Source organism: Physeter macrocephalus, chromosome 20 (genome assembly GCF_002837175.3).
Source record: "Physeter macrocephalus isolate SW-GA chromosome 20, ASM283717v5, whole genome shotgun sequence".
NCBI classification, from domain to species: Eukaryota; Metazoa; Chordata; class Mammalia; order Artiodactyla; family Physeteridae; genus Physeter; species Physeter macrocephalus.
Genome location: NC_041233.1, coordinates 111,351,365 through 111,373,789, shown reverse-complemented (window position 1 = coordinate 111,373,789; position 22,425 = coordinate 111,351,365). Strand labels below are relative to the sequence as shown.

General features: G+C 38.3%; 1 protein-coding gene across 1 annotated transcript in view; it reads left to right on the top strand.

Annotated features, from left to right (window-relative positions):
* The window catches only part of CSMD1 (CUB and Sushi multiple domains 1), a 611,399-nt gene that overhangs the window by 388,716 nt on the left and 200,258 nt on the right, over positions 1-22,425 (top strand). Inside the window, exons 25-28 of the mRNA XM_028481319.1 lie at positions 6,057-6,251; positions 10,832-10,948; positions 15,164-15,277; positions 16,689-16,784. Of these exons, the coding sequence (XP_028337120.1) occupies positions 6,057-6,251; positions 10,832-10,948; positions 15,164-15,277; positions 16,689-16,784 (522 nt within the window). The remainder of the gene's footprint in view (positions 1-6,056; positions 6,252-10,831; positions 10,949-15,163; positions 15,278-16,688; positions 16,785-22,425) is intronic.

Sequence of the window (22,425 nt, the reverse complement as noted above, 5' to 3'; positions counted from 1 at the left end):
CCAAATTATCTAAGCAAATAGAGGCAATTACAATTTTAAAAGTAAAATCAAACAAAAATATTTTTTAACTTTAAGAATTGTCAGTAACATCAAGGATATATGTTATTAAAACTAAAAATATTCACATAAAAATCAAATACCAGTGGGAATGCATCCCTTCTGAACCCTATTCTTTCAAACTGCATTTCATTAGAAATATCATGGTTATAGGGAAGAGATACTATATCTTTGTTATAAGGATTCATTTTCTTTCAGATTATCTTCAAAATCATATTGTATTGAAGATGTTGGTGATTGTATAAAATACTAATAGTATTTGTTTGTTATTTATTGCCATTTTGATTATTATTATATTTAACTTTTGGATTGTCCTAATTTTAAAAAATTATTTTACAAAGGCAAATAAAATCACTGTGTGCTCTCAGAGACTTTATAGTCTGGAAGATAAGAGACACATATATTAGGTGCATAATCTAATTAATATTCTTTCCTTTTAGTTTCAACATGGAGCCCAGCTATGATTTCCTACATATCTATGAAGGAGAGGATTCCAACAGCCCTCTCATTGGAAGTTTCCAGGGCTCTCAAGCCCCAGAAAGAATTGAGAGTAGTGGAAATAGTCTCTTTCTGGCATTTCGAAGTGACGCTTCTGTGGGCTTGTCGGGGTTCGCCATTGAATTTAAAGGTACTGTGACCAGCTTAACTTGTGAGGAAAGTAATTTGTATTGAGATTGCTTTAATCATAAGCATTTATTTATAAAGTCTTGCCTATCTGTTTAATGCATAAAATTCTGACATCTCTCTCAACCGTCTGGGGAACAGGGTCGATCTCACCAGTGGAGAAGAAATTTCCAACACGCATTTCTACCTTAGCTGAAAGAAAAGAAAATGGGGGAGGGAGATTTCTTTTTCCAAATTCATAGCCATTTAAAGATAAATTATGATTTGTGCAATAAATAATTTGAGTATTTAAGAATTATTTTAATATGTGTTTTACTATCTTAATTTGTTTCTTCAGGATGACTCAATTTAAGTGCATAAATAGCTTAGTTTGGTTTTTGTTTCTTGGGGTTTTTTTTTTTTTGTTTTTTGGGGGTATTTTGGCTTGCAGGATCTTAGTTCCCTAACCAAGGAATGAATCCGAGCCCTCAACAGTGAAAGCATGGAGTCCTAACCACTGGACTGCCAAGGAATTCCCGATAAATAGCTTATTTTTATCTCAATATTTTTCAAGATGTAAAATATCAATTGCCATTTCCCTGTCCTGCCCACGCATGATGGTTGGTTTGATGGGGAGCAAGCACTGATCCTGGTCAGAGCTTTCTTCTTTGGTCACCTCATGAGTGACTCCCACTTCTTTGGGATCCACCACCCCCTGTCACTAGCATCCAGAGAAAACAAACAGACAGACTCACAAACAGAGATCACCCCAACCTAAGCATTTTGCTGTTGGGTTCATGAAAATAAATATATATTTTTTTCAAATCTGTTTCTCATGTGAACAAGGAAAACACAGGGTATATTACAAAGAATCAGAGAAAAGGATTTATCAAAATATTAATTGACAGTAGTGAGTACTTTATAAAAAATAATGAAAATGTATACATTTATTTAAACTTTTGAGTTAGTTATTAGTTAGTAGAATTATAAAATAAAATATAGGGTATGTTTCATCTATTAAAGGGTTAACCCTTTAATGGACTTGTATTTCTTGATATGGTTTTTAAGTAGGAAATTAATCTACTTCCTCAAAAACACCAAAATCTACAAATTTACTGATCTTTAGTACAATATACAATTTAAAAAAATTTAAACCATTCAGCAGTTGAAGGAGTTGCTGTGCTTTTTGGATGGGATCCATTAATGTTCACGAATAATTAACAGCAGTACTTTTAAGTATTTGCCATATCAGTAGACAGTTTCTGTATTAATAAGAACTCATTGAAGTGCATGTCACCATGACAACGCCCATTCTGTAATGAGGAAAAAATCACACATTTCATCTAAATATAAGACTGTAAGGAATGGGAGAGAATATTTGCAAATGATGAGACCAACATGGGGTTAATATCTAAAATATATAAACAGCTCATACAACTCAATACCAAGAAAGCAAACAATGCAATAAAAAATGGACAGAAGACCTAAAGAGGCATTTTTCCAAAAAGAAAGACATACAGATGTCTAACAGGCACATGAGAAGATTTTCAGCATTGTTAATTGTTAGAGAAATGCAAATCAAAACAACAATGAGGTATAACGTCACTCTGGTCAGAATGGCCATCATGAAAAAGTCTACAAATAACGAATGTTGGCGAGGGTGTAGAGAAAAGGGAACCCTCCTACGCTGTTGGTGGGAATGGAAATTGGTGCAGCCACTATGGAGAACAGTATGAAGGGTTCTCAAAAAGCTAAAACTAGAGTTGCCATATGAGCCAGCAATGGACTACTACTCAACCATAAAAAAGAATTAAATTCTGCCATTTGCAGAAACATGAACAGACCTAGAAAAATTATGCTTAGTGAAATAAGTCAGACAGTGAAAGATAGATATTGTATAATATCACTTTATGTGGAATCTAAAAATAATGCAAATGAATGTATATGCAAAACAAAAACAGACTTACAGACAAACTTATAGAAAACAAACTTATAGTTACCAAAGGGGAGAAGGAAGGGGGGAGGGACAAATTAGGGGCATGGCATTAACAGATACAAACTACTATGTATAAAATAGATAACAACAAGGATATTTTCTATAGCACAGGGAATTACAGCCATTATCTTGTAATAACTTATAATGGCGTATAATCTTCAAAAATACTGAATCACTATGCTGTACAACTGAGACTAATATAAAATTGTAAATCAATTATACTTCAATGGAAAAAAAAAGACTGTACATCTGTCATCACCTTGTGTTCCCCAGGGCATCCTAGGGTAAGAGAATCTGCAGAAGAGTAAGTAAATGCAGTAGAACTGTGTCCCTCATGATAGGGGGACAGGGCTGCCTCTTTGGTCTGGTTCTTTGGGGACCAGCAGAGCCTTCTAAATGGGCGCTAGAGCTCTCATGCTTTAAAAGTTCTCCAGTGGAGCCTGTGGAAAAAAAAATCATCAGAAAACGGTGAGGGAAGCAGGGGGCAGACCCGGCTCTTGGGCTTGACCAGAAGGCGCCACGGGGCAGTCCTGCTGAGTGACCCCAGGGGCCCGGCGGCTTCGGCACAGGCGTTCTGGGAGGCGTCCATAAGCGGAACCGACAGGAGCCAGGGCAGGGCACACCGCGTAATGAAGTCATCTCGTTAGGAAATGTGACAGCTTGTAAGCAAAAAGCGTGCCGTGAGTTATCACCAAACATCCTGAACTGACCACTGAGTAAATGCAAGTAAAAGCTTCGATGCGTTGTGGCGAGCGGGGGCTACTCTTCGTTGCGGTGCGCGGGCTTCTCACTCCAGTGGCTTCTCGTTGCAGATCATGGGCTCTAGGCGCGCGGGCTTCAGTAGTTGTGGCTCGTGGGCTCAGTAGTTGTGGCTCGCAGGCTCTAGAGCGCATGCTCAGTAGTTGTGGCGCACGGGCTTCAGTAGTTGTGGTTCGTGGGCTCTAGAGTGCAGGCTCAGTAGTTGTAGCACATGGGCTTCAGTAGTTGTGGTTCGTGGTCTCTAGAGCGCAGGCTCAGTAGTTGTGGCACACGGGCTTAGTTGCTCTGCAGCACGTGGGATCTTCCCGGACCAGGGCTCGAACCCGTGTCCCCTGCATTGGCAGGTGGATTCTTAACCTCTGTGCCACCAGGGAAGCCCTTTCTCCATCATTTTATAGGATAAAAATATATGCCCTAGACCAGTGCTTGTATTTATTAGACAGTACATTCTGTTGGATGACAGAGTAAACGACATCCGATGGAAGGACTGTTCTCGTGCCCACAGTTTTATTTATTTGTCCCTTATTTGCTTAAAATAAACAATCTGTGTTCTCTATGGGATCTAAGGCAGCGTTCAAGAATTATCAGAATGTCCCCTACTCCTTGAAATATCCAAATTGGTTTTCAATAAAGTGATTAGAGAGTGTTGGTCCCAACACAGTACACAGCTATTGCTGTGAGTCTCTAACCAGAGCAAAAATAGAGGACCTGGAGGGGTTTCTACAATTTATATATATGATATAATATATTCATGATACATATGATAATTAATATATTATACATGACATATGATACATATGATGTATGATAATATATAATACATATGATATATTACAGATGGTATGTGATACATATGATAATATATGATGTATGATATATATGATAATATAGCATGTCTGATACACGTGATAGTATAATGTTTATATATTTATGTTGCACTTTAACCAAAGTATGTAAATAAAATATTCTAACAGCTGGTTATAATAATTAGGCCAACAGTTGCCAAAGAGATCTCTGGCTGATGTTGACACATAGGTCATTAAAAATATAATGAGAGATATTGAATAAATACAGTTAAACTGGCCCCTTCTCCGTCCTGTAGGACGTCACAAAGTTTGTGCTTTTCCCTCTTCCACTGTTTGTTATCCATTCCTAAGAGGATGTAGGATGTAGTTTTCGGAGCTCATTGCATCTTTACTCTTTACCGGCTCACCTGCCACAATCTCCCAGGAGCGTCTTCTTCCTGACACTACTGTGTGGATTTACTCATTGGCCATAGGTAGACATTCAGGAAGGGAAAATGCTTAAAAAGGAACATAATCCACGTTGATCACAACCCCCAAAAAGGTAAAATGCAGGCTTCCATGTATACTTTCCAGAGATTTTTTTATGTGTTTGCTTAACCCTGGGGCAAAGATTGTCAAGCCAAATAGAAAGAACTGAAACATGTTTATTTTATCTATTCACGTTATCCTTGAGCCTATATTGATATTAATAACCCCATTCATGAATAACACATTCATGACAAATAGCATTTTCTTAACTTTAGGCCAAAAACATGAAGAAAAACATTTCAGTATAACATCCTATATTGATCCCTTGAAGATCTGTAAAATTCAATTCAGAGCCTTCTGACGTTACAAGGGCTTTGCTGATGGAGTGAAGGACGTTGACAAGCACAAACAGAAGGCAATTCAAATGATGGAATTGCACACACCAGAAGGAGATCTAGGTACACGATTTAGAGACATTCGGAAGGTCTGCTGAAATATGACATTTACGCTGTTAATGCTACCAGGACATAAGTGGCGCTACCCACACAGCTGCAGGACTGTGAGAAAGAAAGAAGAGAGCTTTGCATTTATATCTGGGAAAAGAGAGGCTTTTAGCAAATGCCTCCTTTAGTGGCCCCCACAGCTGGACAGATCTCTGCAGTGCGTTTTTGTGAAAGTTGTTTAACCGCTCTTGAGCTTCAGATTCTCAAAATGTAGAATGGGGCCACAGATCATCCTCACGTTGCAGAGGTGGAGTGAAGGTTTGAATGAAAAACATGCAGTGTACCCAGGCCAGCGCCTGAGACATACATGCCCTCAATTCCTTTGAGCACTTATTAGAATTAGAATAGAACTGTGTTGAGCAATTATTACATCCCAGACACAGGGCTTGACCCTTATGGATTAGGAAATGTGCTTTCCAGCTAAGTGTGGCTTCATTGACTTAGTGAGAGTGGTAAAAGATCAGAACTTCTTTCCATGATTATCTCACCAGCATGAGAAATCACTCTTAATTTACATGAATTAAATCAATTTCCTTTTGAGAAACCGAATTCTCCCATCTCTTCCTAAAATGTGCTGTGATTTCATGGATTAAGTACAAAAGTCAGGAAATCAACCTCAATAGCAATTCTGTAGTGAATTGTCATTTGAAAAATAAGAAATAATTTTATTGAAAGGAGCTTTTTCTATTTTTCTATGATAATTATTAACTTGAACATTAATTGACAACTTGGTCAATTAGTCAATCAATTTTTTGAGCATATTTTATATGCTGGACACTGTTCTAGGTACTAAAACTATAAACAACCGACAACAAAAAAATAAAATTCCTGCCCTCATGGAGTTTACATTCATGTCTTCCGCAGAGAAACCACGGGAAGCCTGTTTTGACCCTGGAAACATAATGAATGGGACAAGGATTGGGACGGACTTCAAACTTGGCTCAACTGTCACGTACCAGTGTGACTCTGGCTACAAGATCGCTGACCCATCTTCCATCACGTGTGTGATCGGAGCGGATGGAAAACCCGCCTGGAACCGGGTCTTGCCCTCCTGCAATGGTATGTATGGAACCGGTGTTTCCTTCAGGGATAACTTCCCTCTGGAATTTGGACTCTCATTTTGGAGACAGTTTGCACTTCAGTCCTGTATCCCCTCATCACTGGTGGGGAAACCCCGCAGTGCAATGTGGGATAAGAACTTGACCTTCCTTGGTCGTTTAATTTACCCAGTGGATTAGCCATTCTCACAGCTTTCTGGAAGGGGAGATATTTTTTTCTCACTTAGATCGTTTGGCATTTCTAACTGCTGTTTTTGTGTATGAGAGATGCGAATTACCAGTCTCTAGGTGGCCTCTGTCTCTCTGCTTCTGTCTCTGTCTGTCTCCCTCATGCTCTCTTTCTCTCTTTCTCTGCCTCTCTCTCTCTGCGTGTGTGTGTGTGTGTGTGTGTGTGTGTGTGTGTATCTCCCTCTGTCTCTGCCTCTCTCTCTCTACATATATACACATACATATACATATATTACATATATAAGGATGTGTCATTTCCCCCCAAATACCAACAGTTTGTAATTCCTCATGTACATTAAATTAATAAAAGCACCTATTAGAGGGTAAGGTCAACCTTCAAGAACAGGCAGTGCCATCCTACAGTGACAGAAGTCAGGTTGCAGTTGCCCTTGGGAGGGTATGCTGAGAGGAGGGGTCTGAACACAGACTTCTGGGCCGTCTTCCAGGTTCTGTGTCTGGTGGGTAGCTTCGTGGGACCCTCCACAGACAAAACTCCAGACTGTGTGATACACCTTAAAAAGGAGACAGTAAAATCCTGTGATTTGTGACAGAAAAATTGATTCCAAGGTTACTTTAGGATGAACTCAAGGACTGGTTTAGTTAGATACACTGAACTGATGAAATAAACGTCTTTTCCTTAGGATGGCTCTGATGCTTCTTGTAACTTCCGACCAAAGTGGTGCTTCAGAAAATTAGTACGTGAAAAATCCGAGCAAACAGCACAGGCGAACAGACCTGACGCCCTGGGTTGCTCTGGCATGTCTGTGTTTCTGGGTTTGTCTTATGACCCTGAGAGCTTTTCCGTTCAGGAACCCAGTCCTCCAGCCCTGCAGTACTCAAGGTTGGCGCAGACAGGGAACTTCACACACATTTTCAGAGGAAATGAATAAATCAGGGAATAGCCAAAACAATTTCCAGTGAAAATTGAAGTCTTCCTAGTCTTACATATTTTATCCTCTAGCAATAAACACAGGGAAATAATTATCGCTGCTTCTCGGATTCCAGGAGGTTCGTGCGAGGGGAGAATGGTGAAGGGCCCATGTGGCTGTGTGGGGCGTCCAGATGATAACTTTATGTCTGTGTAAACGTTACAGTAAGCTTTGAGTCAGCGGATTCACAGCGCTCCTCTCTGGGGGTTAGAAGAGCGTCCTCGTACGTTCACTAGAGTCACCTCAAAATGGCATCCTTAAAAGTGCGCGCTGTATTAAGTTCAAACATACTTTGAACTTATGGGGGATGATGATAAAAATTCTTTAGCCATGGGCTAAACGAGAAAAATGAGGTCACATTTAGGCAATAGATAAATAATCTAATTTTAAATTAGAGATTTTTTTTCCATATCTGAAGACCCGTGAACTCAAGCGTAGTTTCTGTTAACCAGTCATCACATTTATGTGCATAAAACATACAACACTGATTTTTCCTTAAGTTATTTATTTCAATTTAAATAAAACTAAAAATTCCAAATCATTAAACAGAAATGTCCTCTCCCATAGCTTATTTTGGATATCTCAAGGAGAACAGCACATTTTTTGCTGAATTAATGCCTGTGGATCACTCAGATCACCAGTTAAACTAAGCGGGTGTTGCTATATTTTAAACATTTTGATAGTTCATATATTAAGGGAAGTATTTTGGGCTAGTTTGTTTTAAATTCATGATATAATTTTTCTTTCTATTGCCTACATTTTTTTGTTCATTGAGGTTTCCTATTGAATTAGAACAGAAATGGAAACAGCCTGGAGTCTCTTTCATGGGTCAGAATGGCTTTTATTTACTTACGTTGTTTTTGGTTTACATTCAAATTTGATTGTATTTTGTTGCCTTTATATATGAGACGTATACTCCAATTAACCAAATGGATGAGTCAGTTTCTTGTTACCATCTGCAATGAATACTGTTGCAAATCTTTTTTCATTTAGGAAATGATCTGTTTAATACATTAATTACCAAAGAGTAACAGCATATTTATTTTCCTTCTCTTATCACATTAATATAAAAGAATTTCTAACATGAGAAAGACCATGCCTGTTTCTCAGTTTAACACAGTAACATGGACAGAGTAATTGTTAAGAATTAAATGAAAATTCTCTACATATTTTTCTCAATTTCACAAATGTTTGGTTGTGTTTGAAGTATGTTATGCAGTTTGCGTGCTTATCTTTAAATCTGGGGAAAAATGTATAAGCATAGCGCAATTTATCAAGGTAGCAGAGGACCTAAAATGCCATGTTTGTTTTCTTTCATTTCATCCTTTTTATTTTTTAGTGTTTTCTATTATCATAAAGTAATGATCTTTCATCCTACCCATTAACAAAATAAATTTTTGTAGTCATACTTGAACAAATATATCAGAAGATATAAGATTTGTTTGATAAGATTTCTGTTTGATCATTTGGGCATCAAAATATTAGCTCAGTGAAGATTTATTTCTACTTTTCATTTATGCTTGTTGTTTAAACTTTGAAATAGATAAACTTTTTAATAGAAAAGGGATATTTGCAAAATGATGTGCTTAAATTTTATATGTCTAAAAGAAAATAATTTCCATTCTTCATTTGTACTTATTTTTAAAAATTTGAACTTTTGAGTGTTTAAGAAAAATTATAGTTCTGAAATAACCTGGTTGAATTTATATGGCTAATTTTCTTAAAATTAAGTTATATATCTAAACTGGTGGAATGAGGCTCCCAGCATTTCACTGAAAACCTCGAGCTTTGAAATTTAACTTACAGAAATTTCCTCTATCTAAAAGTGAAAAAAATTTTTTTCTATTTAAGATTGTAAAAAAAAAAGCCATGGTAAGTGTTTTAAGGTGATAAAATTAGTCTGAGTTAAGACATCAGCATGAAGGCTGCTCTGAGCTTAGTTAAGGGAAATCTCTACTAGTTGATCATAAATAGATTATAACTGTCAGGTATTTAAGCTGTCTTCCTTTGACTTTTAGAGTATGACTTCAGTTTTCCAGCGGCGTAAAGCTGGACCTGGGAAGTCTCCTGCCAACTCATCAATGAGGTGCTTTGACACTAGCATCAGCGTTCTGAGCAGCCTTATTAATCCTGGAGGAAGTCCCATCCATCAATTAGGACTTAACAATGTGCTAATTAACTTTCAAAAGATTTGACACGTTATCCCCGATTTCTATCCTTTTTTTCTTTCTTTTTTTCTTTTTTCTTTTGTGGTACGTGGGCCTCTCACTGCTGTGGCCTCTCCCGTTGCGGAGCACAGGCTCCGGACGCGCAGGCTCAGCGGCCATGGCTCACGGGCCCAGCCGCTCCGCGGCATGCGGGACCCTCCCGGACTGGGACACGAACCTGCGTCCCCCACATCGGCAGGCGGACCCCCAACCTATCCTTTTAAATGCTTGAAAACTGTCACATTAAGAAGAAGTAAGCTATAGAAATATAAACTTTCTCAAATACTGAAAAATAATTCTGAATTCAGATCAGAGAAGGTGTATCTAGGATAAGAAGGCATGCAGTCATCAGTGGATAAATAGTGTCCTAAGTAGATGAGCAGACGTGGACCTCTTTTTAAGTAAAAATATGAGGAACTGAAGTATTCGCAATTTAATCCCAAAACTGGGATTTAGTTGAAAGTCTATTTTAAGATGTTTAACAATAGTATTTTGAATATCCAGGCTACAGTATTTTTCTATTTTCTCAGCAAGAGCAATGCTGAGAGTAAAAAGATGATCAGAGGGAAAATAAACACACACACACACACTCGCTCTCTCTCTGAACTGTGCATATAACACCTCATCAATGTACCTGCCCTGACTTTGTAGTTTTGGGTTCCTTCAGCTTTCAATGGAACTTATAGGAAGAGACCCCACACCCACTAGTAACTATATATGTCACTCTTGAGGTGAATCTACGATGAAAACACAACAAGAACTAAAAGTAAAATTTACTTTTTTTTAGTCCCATAGTAATATAAAGACAATAGAAAACTGAAATAATCTTTGTATCTCTTAAGTCAATATGATGGTTGATATCAACCAGAAAGTTCTGGTAGGCTTCTGACGTATTGATAACTTAAGAATTTTTCTTTATCGGACCTGTTTTTATTATCATGACAATTGTTTTCATTATATTTTAGCATGTCTGAGAACGTCCTTAAAAATAATATTAGGTCTTCCTCTTAAGTTGAACTACTTTTATTCTCACCTGGTCAGTCTTTGTTTTTCTTTTTATTTTACTTTTGATAGCAATGTAAAATAGGTTTTTAACTGTGATATTTTGTTAAGTTTTTGAATAATCATGCTCATTTGTTCAGTGCTTTCATTTTTAGGTCATTGTCACTTGCCATGTGGTTTTGCACAGCACGTAATTCTCTGTTGGTCTGTTTCAGCCCCCTGTGGAGGCCAGTACACTGGATCCGAAGGGGTGGTCTTGTCACCCAACTACCCTCACAATTATACAGCTGGTCAGATCTGCCTCTATTCCATAACGGTACCAAAGGAATTTGGTAAGATTTTCTTCTTATTTTTAATTCACTGTCATATCTGTTTCGGTGTTAATATTTCCATCATTTTATAAACAAATATCCCAGCTTTTGGTATAATAAAATAATATAAAAGAAGATGACTTAAAGTAACAGGTTTTCCAAACTTGTCTTATACAAGATCCACTACAATTCTTTTATCAGTGTGATATAAAATTCTTCAATTTCCTTCTCGGATTCTGATCCAGAATAATCAGAGAGCATAAATTTGCCTTTGTTCTTATTTTTGTTAGAAAAAAGCATTTCTCCTTTGGTTGTTTAGTGTGTAGAGGAGGATTGCAGCCTCACGTGTGAGCCAGGGGAACACTGATCAGCCTGTGGGGTATTGGCACATATATTTGGTTATTGATTATGCTGGAAATCACTAGATCAGTGAACACACCTTTGAGTGACAGGAGATGTAAAAGCAGGCAGAGTCCTATCTGACCCCTCCAAACCTGCCATCCTGGTTTCCCTCCTAAACTTTGCTTCCAACCTGAGCCAGTTTTCTGGGACGGCTTCATTTCTAGAAGATCCTTCTCTGGTGGTTTCCTGGTGGTTTACTCAACACCGGATCCCCACATCTTCCCTCTCACTCTTGACCAGGAAAATATTTTTGTGTTGGATTCTTTTCTGGAGTCAACCAGATAGTAGCTTTTATAATTTTATGCAATAGTTCCTTTTTCCCAACAGTAAAATTTAGAACCCAACATAGTCAAGGTTTTTTTCTATACACTCAAAATAGCAGCCATCCACTCATAGAAATAAAACAGATAAAAATTCTAAGGTTAGATTCTGTTTGAGGGAAAACATTTTAAAAGTACAATTATATGACAAGAAAGTTAATTTCTGCTTAAGAAACTTGCATATGGGAGACAAATGATTTCTATGAACTTCTGTTATATTAATCACAGGCTTCTTAAAATTAAATGAAAACCTCCCCCCAAGCACTTATTTAGCATTTGGTATTTTAGATCACGGGCTGTTCATGAACTGTGCGATGCAACTTGCTTAGTCTCTTAAGCCAAGTCGTTTAGCTTCTACTTTCCGCCAGTTCTCAAGGATGGTTGAGTTTTCAGGCAAGGCTTTCCTTGTATCATCTTGCCATAATAAGAAGAGCATGTGCCTGGGACTTGGAAAGTGATGGATGTGAACACGGAAACCAAGGCAGAGGCAGGGGGACCAGCTTCCCAAAAGGCAGAGAGTGGGTCCACTTTATGAGCAAATGGAAAATATCAAACTCATTTAAAAACTGAAAGACTGGGCTTCAGAATATTTATTTTGGTATAAGAAAATGGACAGTAAAACTTAGAATAAGTCCTAGACTTTCACTCTTTCTGCTGGACCAATGCCTCTACAGTCCCTTATTTAGCCTCAGTTAATACATTTTTTCACCTAAATTCCCAACAACATTCCTCCAATTATTTTCCCATGAATATTCCTTTTATTTTTATTCATGGATACTTGACAAAATATAATTATCACAATAGAATGTAGCAGCCAGAGTTTATGATTTTAGTTTATTATAAAATTTTATTGAGTTGTCACAACACAATTATGACTTTTCAGCAGAAAAAAGTTACACTCCTATCCTAAATATTGATAATAATTTCCCAATATGAAAGGTTTAATGGCATAAATTTATCATATTCTATCTGGGCAGAAAACTTTAGTCTGGAGTAAAATAGTTATAAAGAATCCTTAATAAAAACCTATACTACCTTATCTATTATTTTTTTCCGCCTCTTCCTTACTCTTTTCTGAGAAGTGAATCAATCAGTTAACAATTAATTCAATGATTGTGATAAGTGCTAAGATGAGTAAAATACTCTTTGGGTGCCTGAGATGCCCGGCAAATATTATGGGATGGGGTGACTGTCCCTGTTGTGGGAAGGGGCTTCTTACACAAGTTGCGAATGGGAAGTGTCATGGAAGACAGGTCATCAGATATCCTAATTTCCTCCCTATTTTCATCCAAAAGCATCACCAGAGTATCCTTTCTAAAACAAAAATCTGATCATGAAAACACCTTGATAAACCTTTTCACTCACTCCTCTTGCCCCCAGAGCAAAATCCACGCGTTTCCTGGCCTTCGGGGCTCTGAAGTCTCAGGCTGCGTGGCCTTGCTCCCCCGTCCCTCCCCCACCCCCTTTATCCACTGAGTGTTAGCAAAACAGACCGTCCACTTGCCAAATACTGCTCCTTACGTTTGCTTGCTGAAATAACCCCTTGTGTCCCATTCTTACACAAAAAGGGTTTCCTTTCCCATTCGTTAAGGCTGTAGCTGGAATGCTTTCTCCCCCATGAAACATCATTGTCTCCACAGCTGGAGACCACCCCTCTCTCCCTACACCCGCCCACGCCCTTCACCTGCACTTTCTCATCCCCTGTCTTCCAGCTGCAGGAATAGCCTTCCTTGACCAGCTATGGCCCTTGGCAGACATCTGCTGGTTTGGACAATTGGGTTGAGAACAGTCATAGGTCAGAACTCAGGCCAAGCAGCTCTTCAAGGAAGACTCTTCCCCCACCCTGAGTTCAGGCCCCTCTTCCTTCCCGACACCTACACTCTGGCTCTGTATTTGTTGTGGGAACTACCGCAGACCTTAGCATGTGATGTTCCTGGGACAAAGTTTCTATTTTGATCAGCCCTTCATTCTTAGTGTCCACTGTAAAGCTTATGCTTTCTAAACATTTCTTGAAAAAAAAGGGAGGAATTATGTGAGTGAGATTCACTTTTTCTCCTACAAACGAGACTCAAGCAAGATGAAGGCTGAATGTTGAGGTGGGGGGACAGTGAAGGGAGGGCTGTGCACGCAGGATCCTTCATGGGATCCTCATGGGATCCAGAAGAAAGTTCTGTCCCTCTTTCTAGCACCTGTGTTCAGAGCACTTCAGCCACTGGGAAATTGACCTCTCTCACATGCTTCCTTTAATTGTGCTTCTCTAGGAAATTATAAAATCTTAAAGTACTATATATATATATATATATGCATATATTCTCTTACATATATGTGTAATATATTACACATGCATGTATATTGCACTGTATGTAATATATATATAACAGAATATATGCCACATGTAATATATGATATATAATGTAATACAGTATAATATAAATACACACCAGCTGCTATAGTTAGATTTTCCTCCATTTTGCCAACACATACATTAATTCTTTCATGTATAACTGATACACACACCTCCATTTCTTGTTCAGAATGATTTAGAATGATTTTAGTTTAAACCTTACACATAGATAATTGTTGATCGTTGCTTGTAAATAGAGACTAAATCACAAGTTTTTCTAAATACTGTAAAGGCCCTGTATATTATCCATTTGAATACAAAAATGATTAAATTTGAAGTAGTAAAATATTTGCGACGTTTTACTTGGAGGAAGTGTGTTCTTGAAATTTATGTAACCTGTAAGATATATAAACTGTAGAGTAAAACAAGTCAGAAATTGCTATAATATGTTGCTGAATTGTGTATAAATTGCAGTGAGTTCATATGAATTTGGCACTGTCATAATCATAGGTGAAGAATTTTAAATTCCCCAACTAATTGCATGCTTTAAAAACCAACAGGTATCTTGATTCCATACCTACTGTTCACTGAATAAAATGTCATTAATTACTCTTAAAGAAATAGGAACACCTTATGGCTATTCTTCTACTATCCTAACATAGTATTATAAGAAAAAAACAGTCTTCATTTAATGTTCAAACTGTACATGGAACAGTAATTTTATTCCTTTTATTAAGTACCAAAAGATCAAGAAGCAAAATAAAATTGTTTAAGCAACAGAAAACTTTTAGAAAGCAGAGAAAATAAGCTAATTTTTTTTTCCAGGATTCTTAGGATCATGATAGTTTGGAGGTATCAATAAACAGTACGGGGCTTCCCTGGTGGCGCAGTGGTTGCGCGTCCGCCTGCCGATGCAGGGGAAGCGGGTTCGCGCCCCGGTCTGGGAGGATCCCACATGCCGCGGAGCGGCTGGGCCCGTGAGCCATGGCCGCTGAGCCTGCGCTTCCGGAGCCTGTGCTCCGCGACGGGAGAGACCACAACAGAGGGAGGCCCGCATACCACAAAAAAAAAAAAAAAAAAAAAAAAAAAAAAAAAAATAGTACGATCAGCATTTTCATTTCTTTCATTTAAAAAAAGCATTTTGTGCCGACCCACCCCCTCTATTTTCAGTGGTATTTGGGCAATTTGCCTATTTCCAGACAGCACTGAATGACCTGACAGAACTCTTTGACGGAACGCACCCTCAGGCCAGACTTCTCAGCTCACTGTCTGGGTCTCATTCAGGTAAACTTTCAATGAATTTTGTCTTTAATTCTAGTTACACAGCCAGGGTAATTAATTTTAAGCTCGTCTATTTTTATTTTCATTTGTGAAGGAGAAATTTAATCATCTTTGAATTTGCTTGCTTGTTTAGTAAAATCTTATTTTCAATGTAAAATTTCAAATGTATTTTTATCCCACATATAAAATCACCTGTCTTTATCATTTTGCTTACTAAGATTGTGGAAAATATAATATCCATCTCAGTGAAAAATAAAAATATCAGAAAAAAGGGGTAATAAACTATCTTGTTATTTTACTTTCTATTCTAAGTGTCATAATCTTCCTGAAGATGAACACCATTGACATTTTGGTCTGACTCATTCCAAACTTTTAAACGCATACATGTGGAGATGCACCACAGTCACACGTCTATAAAGGTGCAGATGTGTATACACATACGCGCATTCACGTGTGCCCCTATATATGCATGTAAACATATGTGGGACTTCGTAAAACATGGGATATTTTTCACAATTTAATTTTTATCCCATACATTCATTTAAAATCACATGTAGAGATCTTTCCCTATCAACAAATATGAATATACACCAAACACCATTTGCTGAATAGTATTCAGATGGGTTAATGAGGGAGTTTATTTACCCCAACCCCTCATGGATGTCATGGCCCTCGTTCGTACCACTGCTACATTGTCATCATTTACCAACACAACATCAAGCCATACTCCTGCGTCACAGCCTGTGATCAACCAAGGCTAAGATTCGGTTATTTCCAGTTTCTCAGTATTACTAATCACAGGTCTTAAGACCTATGTCCTGTTAAGACCAATGTCCAATGATGTAATGTCCAGAAATGCATCAGAAGATACACATTTAAAATACTGATAATCCTGACAAATTCACCTCTGAAAAGCTTAAGCGATTCACACGCCTCTCAGAATACTTGAGACCATTCCTGCACATTAAGAGCTGAAAAATACATTTCACAGGTTTTTTTTTTTTCTGAGTTCTTTATTTTTTTTTAAATCAGCTTTGGATTCTGAGACATTTTCTTAATTCTGAGTAAAATCCTAGCAAGTAACTGTCAAAGTTGATTCTGAGTCAATGATTCACCCACTTCTGTTTCCCACGTTATCAGCTAATTGGCCTATATCAGTGCTTTCTTCAAAAGAAGCATAAGGGAGATCACAATGAAAACAACATTTTAATGGAATGTCAAGGCAAGAACAGAGTTTTTAAATCTTTGTAGAAACAATGTGTTTGGGTTCTCCACGCCAAAGCAAAGTTTTATGAAAGTTCAAAAAGTAAAAGTGCAATTCCAAGTTAATGATTACTTTCCCAAACTGTCCACCACAGGCCATGCACTGACTGAATGGATCCCGCGTGTTATCTCTGTCTGTTTTTCCCTCCAGGTGAAACGTTGCCTTTGGCCACATCCAATCAGATTCTGCTCCGATTCAGCGCGAAGAGTGGGGCGCCTGCGCGGGGTTTCCACTTCGTCTATCAAGGTGCGTCTCTGCCACCTCCGCCCGGCTCCACACACTGTACCACTGGTTTCAGCACCAAAACATCTGAGTTGCACTTTTTCTTAATATTTAAGAATTTGAGGGTATCCGTGTATTTAGAAGGAAATTATTTAATAAAAATATTAAAGTTTTTTCTTTTGACAAATATGATACTTCTAAGACAAAGATACAATAACGCTTCGATTATCTGGCGTGATGACGAAACAAATATTGATCAGATTACCTTAGTATAGCACAACACAATTTGCAAATGATTTCAAATGTATTATAATATTTCGCTTAACCTAGTTAAAATTAAGTAAAATATTTTGTAATAGATTTTAGTAACTGTCTTAATGAAATACACTTAAAATGCATGGTTCAATTTCAAATCTTACTGTAAGAACTAATTGTCAAGGAAGTGTAACAAAACCAAACTAAATCCAGAATACCATCCATGTTTCTATCCCTTGAAATACCTATTTTATTTTGCTTGTATTCTATTAACTTTAGGCCCTTTCACCCCTTTATAATTATTTTTGAATTTGGACCTTATTCAAAATGCTTGGGATTGAACAAAGTTTCTGAACAATGCAGTTTTTTTTTCCTGTTTCTAGTTCACCTTCAGTTTGCATATCCATTACATGAATTTGAAAAAACACCCTATGGACCGTCCATCCACTTTCAGAGGCACAGAGCCTGACTCTGGATCTGACTTGCAATGACTGTACAGCTGAGATGGGAAAGAGGTTGCCATCTTCAGCGATAAACTAACTAAGAATACTTAGCTTTTCTAGGTCTCAGTTTTGCTGGAGGCTGGATAGATTACAGGCCTCTCTTGAACATTTTCTTCAGAAGTGGAGGAGAATCACTTCCTGGCAATGGTTTCTTTCCTTTAATAAAGACTCCAGAAAACATGCTTGACAACATCATGTTTTTCATAAAATTATAGAGAGTAACAATCTGTCATATCATTCATAAATGATTTTTGATAATCGCACACTGTGAAATGTATGGCCTCAAAATATTTCACGATAAAAACCTTCAATGTTTGGCAATAAGATGATTTAAAAGTTACAGAAAGAGTGAGAATGATGTTTGATGGGCAGGTAGGAGGAAAAATATCTCTAATCTAGTTTAAGGAGCAATTGCTTGGGTGATGATGCTATTACGTTAAAATGTGTTACATTGTTCGAATTAAACCTTTGTTAAAATATAAATAATTAAACCAGTATTTTTTAAAATGAACTTTATAGGAGAGGGTCCAGTTTAGGCAACTCACCTCTCACCCACTTCTAATTTTCTTTAAATAAATTCTGTGTTACTTTGCAGAAGCAGATTCACAAACCAAAGTAAGTTGGCGTGACCTCTAAGGAAACTGGACCGATTGGTTTAAGTACATTTTTTGTCCTGGAAAAATTCAAGTTCCTGGCATTGTCTGCCTCAACCAGGGACTTCCTTTAATTTTTGATGAAGATTAGAAAATTGCTCAGATTATCAAATATCTAAAGCACATGACCCTATGTCTGTCCTGTTTGTACATGTTGACTTCAAAAGTCATGGTTTTTAAAATTATATTTCTTGTTTTAAAGCAACATATTATCATTAAAATGTATAACATACGTAAAAGTGAAAAGAAGAGGAAATCATTTATAGAAGGAATATATTTTTCTTGCACTTAAGAATATGTCTCTAACATACTCATTATTTCTTCTAACTTAAGAATATGTCTCTAACATACTCAATATTTCTTCTAAAGTTCCAATATATCTATCTCTTTATCTTGCTTTGTTCCTACAGTGAGTTTATGCAAAAATGGATGTCTTTTTATCAAAGCCAAATCCTTTGGATCTAAAGAACTAGGGTCATGAATGCAATTTATAAATCACTCAGGAGTACCTGGGAAGGTTTTCAGTACATCTCAAAAGTTAAATTGAACATGGCCTTCTGAAAGATAGTAGTTTAGTGGAAGCCTAGAAATTATTTGAACTCTATTGTGTAAAAACTTTCTGAGTAGTGCTTTCACATACCACATATGACTCTATTCCTCCATACGTTATTAAAGCTTAAAATTGCACAGGGACTTTCTGACTTGCATGGCTATGGGCTGTGTAACTCTTGTTCACAGACAGTTCTGTTGTAAAGAGCTGTTCAGACTTTGGTGAAGAATGAGTGCAGGTGTCAGGTACAAAAAACCCGTAGTACACGACCCAGGCAGCTCCTGGCCCTCCGTGTAATCCTGGTGAATAACACGGAGACGGTGGTGGTGAGGATGTTGCTCTGATCTGGTGAAGAAATGCAAGTATAGAGGCTTTTTTTTACAAAGTATTGTAACTTTTATGTCTCTGCTGGGCTTTATTTGCTTGTTTGCTTTCCATGCTGCTTTGGAGTAGAAGGATACATTGAGAAGTGAGGGAGGTCAGAGGGTGCATGAGGACACATGGGCACCCCAGAAGGCTAATGGGGTGACCCTTCACACCACAGGGGGTCCTCCTGGAGCGAGAGTCCCTGGAATCATTCTGACAGTCACTTTGGGACTCTGTAACAGCTCCCTTGAACACTTAGGAGGAGTACAGTGCTTGCCTTTAAACATGAACGTGTTCAGAATGTTTTAGATTTCCTTTTACGCATCCAGGAGAAACCCCCCCTCCATCCCCACTCGCTAGCAGCCTGGAATTCCCTGAATGTCCATGGTGGGGATTCCCGTAGCTGCCCCTCCTCTTCCTAAGCTCTGGGACCAAGAGACTGGCAGAAGCTGCGATCAGTAAATGTGGTTCTACAGGTTTTAATGCTCTTGGTCACTCCATGGAAAATACGCTACCCCTAATGTCAAGGTCTTCTAGGTCAACGCAAACGTAAAAATCAAACAGTCCTCAGAAACCCGCCTTGTTGGAGACTCACCTACTATTTCTTAACAAGTTCAGCACTGTCTCTTCACTCCCCTGGCGGGGTTCCCCTTTCCAACACTGTCCGGAGGAACTGTCTCTAGGATGGTGAATAAAGTCGAGAATGTGAGTTTGGGTTCTCACTGGGACGATAACGTGATTTTATTGCTACTCCTGGCTATTGTGGTCATTGCAGTCTGGCCTACCAACTAGTGGCCGTCAAGGACCACCGCCGGGACACCTGCCAGGGCTGGAGAAAAGCCCAGCATCCTCTTGGTACACGAAACCCCCTCTCATTAAAGTCCCTTTGATTCTATTCTGTGAAGTAGTTATGTTGCACTTAGAGACCTTTTCTGGCCCAAAATACACACCTTTTAATACTAGAATCAACCTTGTGAACACTGGAATCAACACAAGAAGCAAGCTATGTGGCCACTGAGGCCAACAAAGGCAGAGCAGGTATTCTTTTCTCCTCTCTTGCTTACTCTGAGGCACGTCCTCATTTATGAAAACTGTCTACACTACCCTCTGCCTCTCTGCTCTGTCTGTGCACACGATTGAATGTGTCTGTGTTAAACTTGGTGGTTGACAACGTCTCGTCAATATACTACTGTTTGTAATTGTCTTACATTTATGCCTGCTATTTCCACAGATAGTCTCTTTTTCTTGTGTGTTTCAGTGTAGAATTCAACCCGCCTTTTAGTTCCCTCAGAATAACTCGCTCACACCAAAATTAGTCAGCCGTGCAGGACTTACTGAATATTTCAAGGGGAAAACGAAGCCGTGCTTTTATATCAAACCTCCCCACTATGCACAACTTACAAATGCCCGTTGGCCACGTCTTTGTCTTTCCAGGTCACATTTCTCATCTCCCAGCCTCACCTGACACAGCACCCTGCCTTTGGCCTTCCAGCTGCGAGTCTCCCAGACTCAGCAGCTATCAGGACTGTCCTCTGCCAGGGTTTTCCTAAAATAAACAGATACCAGAAACAGAGCTAGAGAGATGGAAATGCTTCTTCTAGGTTTGGGTAGGAGGGATGTACAGTAGGCTTTTCTTTGCTTGGGGTCCTTCCCAGGCATGCAAATACATGTTTTGGTTGATTTTCCCCCAGGCCTTCGGTTTCCTCAGATGGCGTAAGTTATACAGCTTAGTTGGTTTTCCGCTTCTAAGAAACTCATATTTTGTTTCAAGAGCTTATAAAATGCATACTTTTTGCAAAGAAGATTGAACATAAAGTTTTACTCATAATTCAGTGATGTATGCTTGAATTCACCGAGTAGTAATGGCTTGTCAAATCAGATTTTTAAACTACGAGAACAGAGTGATTTTCAGAAATAGACTATGTCCCTGTGTCACTAAATGAAATAGGAAAAGACTGCTTCACTTGGACAAGTTGCTCTTGTCTGCATTCAGGTTTATTTTATTATCGTTGTTCTTTTTCACTCCACCTACTCTAAAAGAGGTGCAGTAAGAGAACTGCGTGCACATATCTGTAGCTTGGAGAATTTGTGGTGATTTCAGATTCCATCACATTATGTTCCTCTTTCCCCCATATTCACAATATCACCCGTTTTCAGTGTCACGAAAGTCCCAGAGAATACCGCCCAGTCTCTGAACCAACACAGTCCTTGGCCTGCGAAGCCAGTCCCTGTGTTTATCACCCTCTGTTCCAGGCTGACCCCATTCCCTGTCCACTTGGCACTGGGCTGATTTCAGTTTTGCTTCACAGCAGTGCAAAGCATTTACTGAAAGATGGACGATAATGGCTACTGGAATAGAATTTCTCTCTGACGTGGCCCGAAACCTCCAGGTGAGGGCAAGCCCCGGAGGACGGGCTGAAAGGGAGAAGTGCATCAGCATGGATTAACTGCTGGAATTTTCCCCCAGATATTACATGCAGTTTTGATGCCTCTATTTCCTAGGTTTCCTCTGTCCCACTTTCTCAGATACTTAAAATTGGTTTCTTCGCTTTGCAAACTTCTTCCTCTAAAAATTGTCCTCCATCATTTCATTCAAATGCAGGTATGATTCATTTATTGTTATTCTCCTTGAAAATAGACAACTCTGAAGTTCATGAAGAGAGGTTTAATAGTGACATGTTTACAGATGACCCTCGGTGGTGTGTTTCTCCTCATTTGTGATACCCTGGAAAAATGCTGTGTTTGAGGCCACTTAGATAAGTGTGGAAACTTGGCCACAAATGCAGGGTGCTTCCCAAGTAGTTCAGGACAAATTGAACAGTTAAGATTGGAGATATTTCTCCATATTTGTAAAAAATTGTCAAGAATTGATTGTGGAATATCATTTTATGTATTTGTTTTTTTATTTATTTATCGCTCTCATGCTACTGTTCAACTGTAACAAAAAACCCAGACACAAAAATATGGCAAATATAAGTTTTAAGACATATTTTATTACAATAGAATATTTTATATTCTGCATTGTTTTCAGTTATAGAAAAGAACATTCTGTAGTATCATTAATTTTATTGACTATAGCTATTAGACAGTATACAATTTTATTAACTTTTGCCTTCTGATCAAAAATATTTCAACACTGAATTGAAACATAGTCTCATCAAACAGTCTTCTGACTTTCATTCTCGCAGAATTGCTTCCTGACCAGCAATTTACCCAAACGTGTCTGTTATTGTTCAGGTTCAATTCAAAACAAGATGCCAGTGTATTAGGGAAAGGATCTTAAAGACAGAAGGATTATTTTTAAATAAAATGGCCCCTTTCGAATGAAGGCAGACGAG